Genomic DNA, 13,530 nt, shown 5'->3' on the forward strand with positions numbered 1-13,530 from the left:
TCCTGAGAAGAGAGGTTCCCTTTCTTTTGCTGTGTTGCAGTTGGTTTCCCAACTGACTTTCCTGTTCTCTTGGTAGGCTGGGCCATTCTTCCAGACTCCAGCTCTACTTGTTCACCCTGTGCCTTGCACTGTGCTCTTGTTTTCACACACACCAGTTCAGGGATACCCAGCATTGCTGCATGGGTTTTTAGTTCTACCTCAGCCCATGCTGAGGACTCCAGGTCATTTCCAAGCAGACAGTCCACTGGGATATTTGAGGAGACCACCACCTGTTTCAGGCCATTGACCCCTCCCCATTCTAAAGTAACCATTGCCATGGGATGTACTTTTCTCTGATTGCCAGCGTTGGTGACTGTGTAAGTTTTTCCAGTCAGGTATTGGCCAGGGGAAACCAGTTTCTCTGTCACCATGGTGACACTGGCACCTGTATCCCTCAGGCCCTCTATTCTAGTCCCATTAATTAAGAGTTGCTGTCTGTATTTTTGCATGTTAGGCGGCCAGACAGCTAGTGTGGCTAAATCCACCCCACCCTCAGAAACTAGAGTAGCTTCAGTGTGGACCCTGATTTGCTCTGGGCACACTGTTGATCCCACTTGGAGACTAGCCATACCAGTGTTACCTGGATGGGAGTTTGGAGTGGAACCTTTCTTGGGACAGGCCTTGTCTCCAGTTTGGTGTCCATGCTGTTTACAGCTATGACACCAGGCCTTTTTGGGATCAAAGTTTTTACCCTTGTACCCATTGTTTTGTGAAGAGGCTCTGGGCCCACCCTCCTGTGCAGGTTTTTGGGGGCCTGTAGAAGACTCTTTACTATTTTTAGTTTTGGTTGTCTCATCACCCTTCCCCTGGGGAGTCTTTGTGACCCCTTTCTTTTGGTCACCCCCTGTTGAAGTCTTGGACACCCTTGTCTTGACCCAATGGTCCGCCTTCTTTCCCAATTCTTGGGGAGAAATTGGTCCTAGGTCTACCAGATGCTGATGCAGTTTATCATTGAAACAATTACTCAATAGGTGTTCCTTCACAAATAAATTGTACAGCCCATCATAATTACTTACACCACTGCCTTGAATCCAACCATCTAGTGTTTTCACTGAGTAGTCTACAAAGTCAACCCAGGTCTGGCTCGAGGATTTTTGAGCCCCCCTGAATCTAATCCTATACTCCTCAGTGGAGAATCCAAAGCCCTCAATCAGGGTACCCTTCATGAGGTCATAAGATTCTGCATCTTGTCCAGAGAGTGTGAGGAGTCTATCCCTACACTTTCCTGTGAACATTTCCCAAAGGAGAGCACCCCAGTGAGATCTGTTCACTTTTCTGGTTACACAAGCCCTCTCAAAAGCTGTGAACCATTTGGTGATGTCATCACCATCTTCATATTTAGTTACAATCCCTTTAGGGATTTTCAACATGTCAGGAGAATCTCTGACCCTATTTATGTTGCTGCCACCATTGATGGGTCCTAGGCCCATCTCTTGTCTTTCCCTCTCTATGGCTAGGATCTGTCTTTCCAAAGCCAATCTTTTGGCCATCCTGGCTAACTGGATGTCCTCTTCACTGGGGTTATCCTCAGTGATTTCAGAGGTGTTGGTCTCTCCTGTGAGGGAACCAGCATCTCTGACTATTATTTTTGGAGTCAGGGTTTGAGGGACCCTGTTCTCCCTAGATAGGACTGGTAGGGGGGAATTTTCCTCCAAGTCACTATCCTCTTCCTCTGAGTTGCCACCCTCAGAGGGGTTGGCCTTTTCAAACTCTGCCAAAAGCTCCTGGAGCTGTATTTTGGTAGGTTTGGGGCCCATTGTTATTTTCTTTATTTTACAGAGTGACCTTAGCTCCCTCATTTTAAGATGGAGGTAAGGTGTGGTGTCGAGTTCCACCACAGTCACATCTGTGCTAGACATTTTGCTTCTAAAAGTTGGAATACTTTTTAAGAATCTACAACTGGTTCTAGAATCTAATTCAAACTTTTACAAACTTTTAAACTCTAAAAGAAATGCTAAACAGGATCTAACACAAGGCCCTAGCAGGTCTTTTAAGAATTTAGAAAACTTTTCAAATTGCAAAAATCAATTTCTAATGACAATTTTGGAATTTGTCGTGTGATCAGGTATTGGCTGAGTAGTCCAGCAAATGCAAAGTCTTGTACCCCACCGCTGATCCACCAATGTAGGAAGTTGGCTCTGTATGTGCTATTTCAAAGTAAGGAATAGCATGCACAGAGTCCAAGGGTTCCCCTTAGAGGTAAAATAGTGGTAAAAATAGATAATACTAATGCTCTATTTTGTGGTAGTGTGGTCGAGCAGTAGGCTTATCCAAGGAGTAGTGTTAAGCATTTGTTGTACATACACATAGACAATAAATGAGGTACACACACTCAGAGACAAATCCAGCCAATAGGTTTTGTTATTGAAAAATATATTTTCTTAGTTTATTTTAAGAACCACAGGTTCAAATTCTACATGTAATATCTCATTCGAAAGGTATTGCAGGTAAGTACTTTAGGAACTTTAAATCATAAAAATTGCATGTATACTTTTCAAGTTATTGACAAATAGCTGTTTTAAAAGTGGACACTTAGTGCAATTTTCACAGTTCCTAGGGGAGGTAAGTTTTTGTTAGGTTTACCAGGTAAGTAAGACACTTACAGGGTTCAGTTCTTGGTCCAAGGTAGCCCACCGTTGGGGGTTCAGAGCAACCCCAAAGTCACCACACCAGCAGCTCAGGGCCGGTCAGGTGCAGAGTTCAAAGTGGTGCCCAAAACACATAGGCTAGAATGGAGAGAAGGGGGTGCCCCGGTTCCGGTCTGCTTGCAGGTAAGTACCCGCGTCTTCGGAGGGCAGACCAAGGGGGTTTTGTAGGGCACCGGGGGGGACACAAGCCCACACAGAAATTTCACCCTCAGCGGCGCGGGGGCGGCCGGGTGCAGTGTAGAAACAGGCGTCGGGTTCGCAATGTTAGTCTATGAGAGATCTCGGGATCTCTTCAGCGCTGCAGGCAGGCAAGGGGGGGGTTCCTCGGGGAAACCTCCACTTGGGCAAGGGAGAGGGACTCCTGGGGGTCACTTCTCCAGTGAAAGTCCGGTCCTTCAGGTCCTGGGGGCTGCGGGTGCAGGGTCTCTCCCAGGCGTCGGGACTTTGGATTCAAAGAGTCGCGGTCAGGGGAAGCCTCGGGATTCCCTCTGCAGGCGGCGCTGTGGGGGCTCAGGGGGGACAGGTTTTGGTACTCACAGTATCAGAGTAGTCCTGGGGTCCCTCCTGAGGTGTTGGATCTCCACCAGCCGAGTCGGGGTCGCCGGGTGCAGTGTTGCAAGTCTCACGCTTCTTGCGGGGAGCTTGCAGGGTTCTTTCAAGGCTGCTGGAAACAAAGTTGCAGCCTTTCTTGGAGCAGGTCCGCTGTCCTCGGGAGTTTCTTGTCTTTTCGAAGCAGGGGCAGTCCTCAGAGGATGTCGAGGTCGCTGGTCCCTTTGGAAGGCTTCGCTGGAGCAGGATCTTTGGAAGGCAGGAGACAGGCCGGTGAGTTTCTGGAGCCAAGGCAGTAGTCGTCTCCTGGTCTTCCTCTGCAGGGGTTTTCAGCTAGGCAGTCCTTCTTCTTGTAGTTGCAGGAATCTAATTTTCTAGGGTTCAGGGTAGCCCTTAAATACTAAATTTAAGGGCGTGTTTAGGTCTGGGGGGTTAGTAGCCAATGGCTACTAGCCCTGAGGGTGGGTACACCCTCTTTGTGCCTCCTCCCAAGGGGAGGGGGTCACAATCCTAACCCTATTGGGGGAATCCTCCATCTGCAAGATGGAGGATTTCTAAAAGTCAGAGTCACCTCAGCTCAGGACACCTTAGGGGCTGTCCTGACTGGCCAGTGACTCCTCCTTGTTGCTTTCTTTGTTCCCTCCAGCCTTGCCGCCAAAAGTGGGGGCCGTGGCCGGAGGGGGCGGGCAACTCCACTAAGCTGGAGTGCCCTGCTGGGCTGTGACAAAGGGGTGAGCCTTTGAGGCTCACCGCCAGGTGTCACAGCTCCTGCCTGGGGGAGGTGTTAGCATCTCCACCCAGTGCAGGCTTTGTTACTGGCCTCAGAGTGACAAAGGCACTCTCCCCATGGGGCCAGCAACATGTCTCTAGTGTGGCAGGCTGCTGGAACTAGTCAGCCTACACAGACAGTCGGTTAAGTTTCAGGGGGCACCTCTAAGGTGCCCTCTGTGGTGTATTTTACAATAAAATGTACACTGGCATCAGTGTGCATTTATTGTGCTGAGAAGTTTGATACCAAACTTCCCAGTTTTCAGTGTAGCCATTATGGTGCTGTGGAGTTCGTGTTTGACAGACTCCCAGACCATATACTCTTATGGCTACCCTGCACTTACAATGTCTAAGGTTTTGTTTAGACACTGTAGGGGTACCATGCTCATGCACTGGTACCCTCACCTATGGTATAGTGCACCCTGCCTTAGGGCTGTAAGGCCTGCTAGAGGGGTGTCTTACCTATACTGCATAGGCAGTGAGAGGCTGGCATGGCACCCTGAGGGGAGTGCCATGTCGACTTACTCGTTTTGTCCTCACTAGCACACACAAGCTGGCAAGCAGTGTGTCTGTGCTGAGTGAGAGGTCTCCAGGGTGGCATAAGACATGCTGCAGCCCTTAGAGACCTTCCTTGGCATCAGGGCCCTTGGTACTAGAAGTACCAGTTACAAGGGACTTATCTGGATGCCAGGGTCTGCCAATTGTGGATACAAAAGTACAGGTTAGGGAAAGAACACTGGTGCTGGGGCCTGGTTAGCAGGCCTCAGCACACTTTCAATTGTAAACATAGCATCAGCAAAGGCAAAAAGTCAGGGGGCAACCATGCCAAGGAGGCATTTCCTTACAGGGTCTGAATGTTTTTTGTTCTTGTAGATATTCACAAATTAGTTACGGTGTTACACAGGGGACCTGCGCTGAGCGTCGCCATTGCGCTGATAGAAAACAACAATGTTTTTAAGAGCATAATTACACCCTAAAAGATCACTGTAATCACATCCCTGTGGTCAGGGTACCTCCAGTTTGAATCCTTATGCCACTTTTCATTTTATTTTTCAGCTCCGGGGACTGTCCCATTACCTAAAATGGTGGCCACAACTTTCAGGTCAAGTTGTGGCCAGCCAGTCACAGCATTCCCGTTGGCGTGTGCATTCGCAAATTACACTGCGATCACTGCAAAAATGTTGCGATGGATTCGCAGCCTTACATATACAAATGTATTTCTCTTTAATTTCTCAAACTACTGAACAAATTTACACCAAATATCCCAAAGCATAATCTGTGTACCGCAACCTACCTGTCTGCCAAATTTTGTGTAATTCCATCCAGCGGTTCAGACTGTCGTAGTGTTCAAAACTCCTATGGGAATTAACATTGTACACGCATGTTTTTTTTAACCCCCACCTTTTCTCAGCCCCTGCTTGAAATATCACCCCACAACCTTCTGTGTGCAGTAAGAATCATCTGCTCACTTTTTTGGGAAATGTTGTGAGGATCTGTCAAACGGCGCAAAAGAAATAGGCAAGTCAAAAAAAGTTTACCGCCGGTAGGTAATACATGTATAGTGTCTATTATTTATTTTTTTAAAGTATGCAACTGGGGCAGTGAAGCAAGCATTCCCATTGGGATGTGGTTACAAAAGTAAAAGCTGGTGGTGGGGAATTACCAGTACCAGGGGAGCGTAAGAAATAAATCAGCATTTAGGGCAAGGGGAATTCATAATTAAAAAAAAAAAAAAACATGGGACTGGTGCGGTAAACAATGGAAGAGCGTCAGGGCATTGATTTAGGCAGAGAACAAACACACAAGGGCGAGGGCAAAAACGCATGCTTTCATTTAGAGTACTGAACTAAAAAGAAGAAAGTTGCAAACAGAAAGTAAGCAGTGGAAGGATTTGCGTTACCCAATAAAAATGATGGTAAGGAAGGTATCATCAAGCGATGGGACACAAGAAGAGGAAGGCTGTCCATCAAAAAAGAAGCAGGGAAAGGAGATTGACAAGAAAGCCAACCAATAGTACCCAGTGGGCTGACACAAATCACTCTGTAGGTTTTGGTATTCTCCACAGTAGCTCGACAGGAGACAGCTAACCGATGTCTGTATGCTAGACATCAAAAATCAGGAACATAGGTTTCTGCCGCACTTTTAGAAAACATTATTGCATCGATTGTCACACAAGAGCAGATAGTGTGAAAAGGGGTACCTTTATAAATGCACTGCCAACCTCATGCCCCTGTGCATAGAGTGGGATTGATACACTGTATGTGAATCTGTGATTGATTCTAGCTGCAAAAGCAAGGTATGTACCTGTAACACTAGCCTTGCAGGATATTTTATGTTATAGAGTCACAAAGGGTTGAAGAGGAAGAAATAAAATGAATTGCTCTTGAGCGCCATGATGTTTGAGAACATTGTAGAGTCTCATTCTAGAGACCCATGCATGAGGCTATTTTGTCCCCCCGCTCAAAAACAGGCAAAACAGGATCACTCGAGGCCATAAATATGCACAGCACGTTAACCTAAAATGGATCGATAATGCAAAAGTACCACTTGATGATTTATGGTTTCTAATGAAGTCATTCAGACTTGAGCAATCCTCTGAATACTCCCACACGCTAGAATGTCAATGTCAGTAGTTTACTTTAGGGCTTGCTCCTGGTTTCCTTACACATTAGGTCTTCTGCACAAGCGTAAGAGACACTGCAGATCAAGGACGTTATTTTTATTGTCTTTTAAGTGTCAGATAGTTGATAAATAACTTGCCTACATCCACATATGTTTAATATGCACATCGTCATTTTTGACGTTTAGGAGGGAATTGACTTGAGATAAATACATGCTCCAACACCCAGACCAAAATGTGTGTTCCGTCTTCCCACTGCCAAACGGGATCACTAAACTTTCATTGATGTAAGTAGTTGGAGTTGCATGATGAACTGCACAAAGTATTACAATGAAGTGCCTGAACTAAACCTGCGTAAATGTTTGTATAATTTTGTATAGCCTTTTTTATGAACTTTATTGAAACTGGTTTTGTTTTATTTTAGAGCGCCTCTATCTGTAAGCCTGAAAGAAAAGAATCTTGCTCCGACACTCAACAAAATTATCCAGGGAACAACTCTTTCAGTGAACAGCAAAGGCTGCTGCTAGTAAGTGTCATATGTAGAACTGAGCTTTCATTCCACCTCAAATACCTGCCCTGCGATAAACAAAGCAGGGGGTATATTTTTGCTGGGGTTGTTTTTGTTTTATCTCCTGCTTTCCACATGTTGCATAAAAGCACAGACCTTTGCACACTAGACTTTTATGGTGCTAGGGATAGGTTTGTCTGCGGCGCTGAGCTGGCGTTTGAAGGTGAGGATCTACGCATGACTGAAAAGTAGATGCCTCTCCTCTTGGTGGGCCATAAATCTTCTCCATGGACTACTGCAGAGGGCCCAATGACTGGAGCACCAGTTTCATTTATGAGTCCTGTAAATTAGACCTCGACAAGCATTTTCTTTTAATATCTGACACGACCTTTATTCTTTTTAAATTCTGTTCAGTTTCCGGAAAAAAAGTGCTTGAAAAATAAACAATACCATTTACACAGATTGAACATATTGAAATTAATTGTAGAGTTCTGAGATAACTTTAGATCTATGTTTACTTTTACTGCAGTAGTTTGGAATGTTTTTTCTCTCTCGCATTTTTTCAAAAAATGCTTTACAAACCAGCACTGAGAAAACCAATAGCTTAGCACTTGCTTTATATACAAGAGACCTATTGGCTTTTACGATGCTAGTTTCTGAGAGATATCACCTATTGAGTATCTTAGAAATACGTTTGGGATGGTGGATGTACCAGTGCCTGAAGAGGACATTTCTCCAGACTGCTCTACATTTGAAGCAGAGGGCCCCGAAGTGAAGTCTATCTATTGTATCTTAATTGAGACATGAACGAGGCCTGTTTTTGTATTGTTGCCATTTGGGTCATGGGGAAGTCAGTTATTTGTTGAGTTCATTGGACGAACATCATAAAGTAGATCGGAATAGAATGGTCAGATAGAGCACCACAGCTGTGATTGTGTTAATTTCTTAGTAATTCTAGCTGCCATTTGACTTACCATTTAGTAAAAGTCATATTGTTCTTTCATGTTCTAGCAGTGGTAGATCATTGAGTTCGTATTACTGTGTCATACAGTGTCTGTTTACTTACTGTCATACAGTTTCTCAGTTTCAAACTTCTGCTACTTCATGAAGTAAGTATTGGCTGCTCGACCTGACTGCCCTTGAGGGGAAAAGTGCACATAGAGAGTAACTTGGTAATGCAGTTGGAGTTCTGTAACATTCCTGGTCGAGGAATACTAGTAATGAACACCAGTACTCGCACATGTTCCTCAAAAAGCGATGACTCTAGTATCTGAAAGAAAGGTCTCATCCTAAGTTTAAATGTAATTCTAAAACTGATGATTTACCTGTGAAAGATTTAGTAAATTTACTAAGATGTAGGATGGCTAATTAAGCATTTCAACTCAAGGTAAGCTGACTCTGACAAAGGGTAGTTGGTTGAGGGCATTACTTTCTAGTTTAGTGTTTGTGCGTGCTAAGCTGCTCTACTGCTCAGCATGAACAAGTGACTAAATAGTAATAAACATCCAGAGACTGAGCATGTGCTATGTGTTCCATAGGGTATAGCCAAATGTATTTATGTGAATAAATAAATTATATCCTGTACATATGAAGGCGCTCATAGATGTCAATTTAAAATCCACACACTTTTTTGTGTCCATCTTTTTTCAGTGCAGTACGGGTGGGCCACACTGGAATGAAGGTAGATGAGCTTGTAGAAAACATTAAAGCTTCTGCCACTGTAATTGGAGAAAAGTTACCAAAGGTTAGTTTTCTATGTCCTAACACGGTTGTACATTGGTATGCTTTCTTTCACTTCATGGAAATGTTAAGTTGTAACTTTCCTTAAATCATATTTTCATTCTGTTTATTTCTTTGACAGACATGGAAGAATGTTAAACTTTTGCACTTAAAAACCACAAATTCTGTTGCCCTGCCAATATTTACATCCAATATTTCCAACATGGATGACCTTGACACGCTCAACGCAATTGCCTCAAAAGAAAAGAAACCAGAAAAGGTTTGCTATTAAGCATCTTAAAATATTTGCTGTAGTGTCATTGTTAATCTGCTAATACAATTCAAAACGTTTTCATTTTTTGTTTTATCCAAGGTAAAATAGATTCTCAAAGGCAAAATGTTTCATAGATTTGCTTCGTCAAATATTGTACATTGTCAGGCAATTCTGATCTTGGACATTTCAGATGGTATTTTAAACATATACATTTATTGTTTTTAGTAGCTTATTCACTACATTGTGTGTGTGTGGATAAGGCAGCCAACGGAGCGTCCCAAACCCTCTCCCTAAAGGCCATCTTCGCTGCTACCATCTGCCACCATGTGCAGTGGTCCAGTTAAGCTCTGCATTTTTTAAAGTTATTTCAACTACACGTAGCAATATTTCTGTAAGATGCCAACCATTTTAGCTTTTTTTAAAGTGATTCAGAAAAGATTAGACCATTTTGGAAGAATCGTTAGGTGCTCCAAATTTCAGCTCTTGTCGATTTTTCTTTCTTTCTGTACTGGGCATTGACACAGTAAGCACAAATTTTGATTTTCAGCAATTTAGTGCTTTTAATTTCTTATGGGCGCTTCTAACCTCAGATTCCTCACCTTGTAAATACTCCCTAGGCATTAGACTGGATCTGGAAACTTTTCAGCAGTACTTCTTCAAGCCAATTGATGGCTTTGGGCAGCTCGGCACGGGGACTGTTCTGCCCAGGGAGTGACATCTGGAACCGCATATAAACACTACTCTTGCACGGTAACATCAGTTCCTTTCTTTCTATGCCTGTAGACAAAGACCTGCAACTTCTCTTTGGTCATTGACCTGAGTTTTTTCTCACAATTATCCTGTGTGTAGAGGAAAATGTCATACCTTAAAATGACACGGTTCAAGCTGTGCACGGACTGTTGCGAACAAACGTTACTGACAGACTCGCACAAATTATTTTTTTGATGCCTAGGGCCAGACCATGACTCCACTGCCTGTGGCAACTGCATGCAGATGAACCGGAGTGCTTTTTGAGAACACGAGGCCAAACTCTGTTGCAACACACAAGAAGGCTCAGTGCCAGGACCGCCCAAAGCTCAGAGGACACTCTTGATTCCACTCCCACAGTTGTTATCTTGGCATGTCCTTGTCGTGATCAAACTCTTTGGGTAAGTTTAGAAGAAAAAAAAGCCCAAGTGAGGAATAGCCCTTTCTAGTCACTCAAACTCCAGATAGTGCACTGGGGGATCGGCATGCCTCTCGGTCTTGCTCCCCATCTACATAGGAGCCAATTCAGTCCTTGGTCCTGATGAATCAGCTTTGAGACCCTTAAACTGCAAGGGCCTCCTGTTGGACTACCATCGTCTGGTTTGCCCTCAATGCTGTCTGTGCCCTTTAGACCAACCAACTTTGGTTGCACCTTTGGCCTCGGGACCACCAGATGTGCTAGCCCCATTTGCATCTACGAGGATGCCAACACCATTGATGCTGAGGACATATATAGCGCTATCCGACTCGAAACCCGCTGCAACCTCGACTGAAGCTGTGTCTGATGCCAGACGACATGCAAACTTCGATCAGTCCATGTGACTCTAATACGCTGCCTTATCCACATGGTAGGTCCCAGATTTTATATCGCATATTTGGCACCGATTCTGAGAAGAGGAGGGGGTGATTTTGTTACCCAGTATGATGATGACTGTTATGAGAAGCTACACAATGCCAATGGGCTTGACACTTCACATGATACTGGTCTTGTGTCTCCTCCATCTCTAGCTATCTAGGAGAGTCCTCCTTTTGCTGTTATGATTTGAAGGGTAGCTGAGGTGTTTGACTTGCAACTATCAATTATGGAAGTCAAAAATATTCACTCCAAAGTATTGCAACCTGGTCAGGCTCCCACTGAGTCTGTTGCTTTTTAATAGGGCTCTTACTGATACACTTCTGAGCACTTCGTTCAGACACTAATTGGTACCGCCCATCAAAATGGCAGGTTGCCCGTCTCCATCGCCCTGTGCTTGACAACCCTGCCTTTCTCACACAGCATCCTGCTCCAGAGAGTCTGTTGGTCCAAGCTTCCACCAGTAGGGTCAGTCCAAAAGGTTTTCCTTCTGTTGCTCCTGATCGTGCGTCCAAGCAAATCAAGACTTTTGGCAACATAATATTTTCTTCACAAGCTTTCCTTTCAGATAGGTCAGTGGCAAGTGTCTTCTAGCCTGAAACTCCCATGCCGTTTGGGATACAGTAGCTGACGTTTTACTGTCTGTTCCAGATGACTTTAGGGTGTCACACAAGCTGTTAAGGACGGCTGCTATACAGCAGCATTTCTTATACGCTCAGGATAAGACACAAGTGACTGTATAGGAACTGGCACCAGGGTGACTCCTTCACACGCCCGAAGAGGTTTCAGAGGTTTTCCAGGGACACACAGGCACCTTTAATGGACATGCTCTTCAACAGTTCACACCTTTTTGGGGATAAAGTCAATACAGACTTTGAACACCTTAAATAAAGCACAGCCACTGCGCATTTCCTTGGGCCTGTTTACTTCCACAAGGCAATTTCAACATATCTGTGGCAGCAGTAGGGGCTTTCCTGTCTGTCAACACCTGATTACCCATCCAGCCTACCACGCTCTTCGGCCCTTTCTTGGCTAGGGCCACAGTTCCCTGAGGCAGAGGGTTCAACAGTGGCGACATGCAGTTTAGTACCTCACCCATCCAGCAGCCACAACTGCTAAGCTGATTTAGTGTACAGGGAGTGCAGAATTATTAGGCAAATGAGTATTCGGACCACATCATCCTCTTTATGCATGTTGTCTTACTCCAAGCTGTATAGGCTCGAAAGCCTACTACCAATTAAGCATATTAGGTGATGTGCATCTCTGTAATGAGAAGGGGTGTGGTCTAATGACATCAACACCCTATATCAGGTGTGCATAATTATTAGGCAACTTCCTTTCCTTTGGCAAAATGGGTCAAAAGAAGGACTTGACAGGCTCCGAAAAGTAAAAAATAGTGAGATATCTTGCAGAGGGATGCAGCACTCTTAAAATTGCAAAGCTTCTGAAGCGTGATCATCGAACAATCAAGCGTTTCGTTCAAAATAGTCAACAGGGTCGCAAGAAGCGTGTGGAAAAACCAAGGCGCAAAATAACTGCCCATGAACTGAGAAAAGTCAAGCGTGCAGCTGCCACGATGCCACTTGCCACCAGTTTGGCCATATTTCAGAGCTGCAACATCACTGGAGTGCCCAAAAGCACAAGGTGTGCAATTCTCAGAGACATGGCCAAGGTAAGAAAGGCTGAAAGACGACCACCACTGAACAAGACAAACAAGCTGAAACGTCAAGACTGGGCCAAGAAATATCTCAAGACTGATTTTTCTAAGGTTTTATGGACTGATGAAATGAGAGTGAGTCTTGATGGGCCAGATGGATGGGCCCGTGGCTGGAATGGTAAAGGGCAGAGAGCTCCAGTCCGACTCAGACGCCAGCAAGGTGGAGGTGGAGTACTGGTTTGGGCTGGTATCAAAGATGAGCTTGTGGGGCCTTTTCGGGTTGAGGATGGAGTCAAGCTCAACTCCCAGTCCTACTGCCAGTTCCTGGAAGACACCTTCTTCAAGCAGTGGTACAGGAAGAAGTCTGCATCCTTCAAGAAAAACATGATTTTCATGCAGGACAATGCTCCATCACACGCGTCCAAGTACTCCACAGCGTGGCTGGCAAGAAAGGGTATAAAAGAAGGAAATCTAATGACATGGCCTCCTTGTTCACCTGATCTGAACCCCATTGAGAACCTGTGGTCCATCATCAAATGTGAGATTTACAAGGAGGGAAAACAGTACACCTCTCTGAACAGTGTCTGGGAGGCTGTGGTTGCTGCTGCACGCAATGTTGATGGTGAACAGATCAAAACACTGACAGAATCCATGGATGGCAGGCTTTTGAGTGTCCTTGCAAAGAAAGGTGGCTATATTGGTCACTGATTTGTTTTTGTTTTGTTTTTGAATGTCAGAAATGTATATTTGTGAATGTTGATGTTATATTGGTTTCACTGGTAATAATAAATAATTGAAATGGGTATATATTTGTTTTTTGTTAAGTTGCCTAATAATTATGCACAGTAAGAGTCACCTGCACACACAGATATCCCCCTAACATAGCTAAAAAATAAAAACAAACTAAAAACTACTTCCAAAAATATTCAGCTTTGATATTTGTAGGAAGTTGGCTCTGTATGTGCTATTTCAAAGTAAGGAATAGCATGCACAGAGTCCAAGGGTTCCCCTTAGAGGTAAAATAGTGGTAAAAATAGATAATACTAATGCTCTATTTTGTGGTAGTGTGGTCGAGCAGTAGGCTTATCCAAGGAGTAGTGTTAAGCATTTGTTGTACATACACATAGACAATAAATGAGGTACACACA

General features: G+C 44.4%; 1 protein-coding gene across 1 annotated transcript in view; it reads left to right on the forward strand.

The window, feature by feature from the left end:
* The window catches only part of RSL1D1 (ribosomal L1 domain containing 1), a 185,522-nt gene that overhangs the window by 119,495 nt on the left and 52,497 nt on the right, over nucleotides 1-13,530 (forward strand). The window contains exons 5-7 of the mRNA XM_069210183.1: nucleotides 7,049-7,150; nucleotides 8,783-8,876; nucleotides 8,994-9,131. Coding sequence (XP_069066284.1) covers nucleotides 7,049-7,150; nucleotides 8,783-8,876; nucleotides 8,994-9,131 — 334 coding nt within the window. The remainder of the gene's footprint in view (nucleotides 1-7,048; nucleotides 7,151-8,782; nucleotides 8,877-8,993; nucleotides 9,132-13,530) is intronic.

This window comes from Pleurodeles waltl, chromosome 10 (genome assembly GCF_031143425.1).
Source record: "Pleurodeles waltl isolate 20211129_DDA chromosome 10, aPleWal1.hap1.20221129, whole genome shotgun sequence".
Classification (NCBI taxonomy): domain Eukaryota; kingdom Metazoa; phylum Chordata; class Amphibia; order Caudata; family Salamandridae; genus Pleurodeles; species Pleurodeles waltl.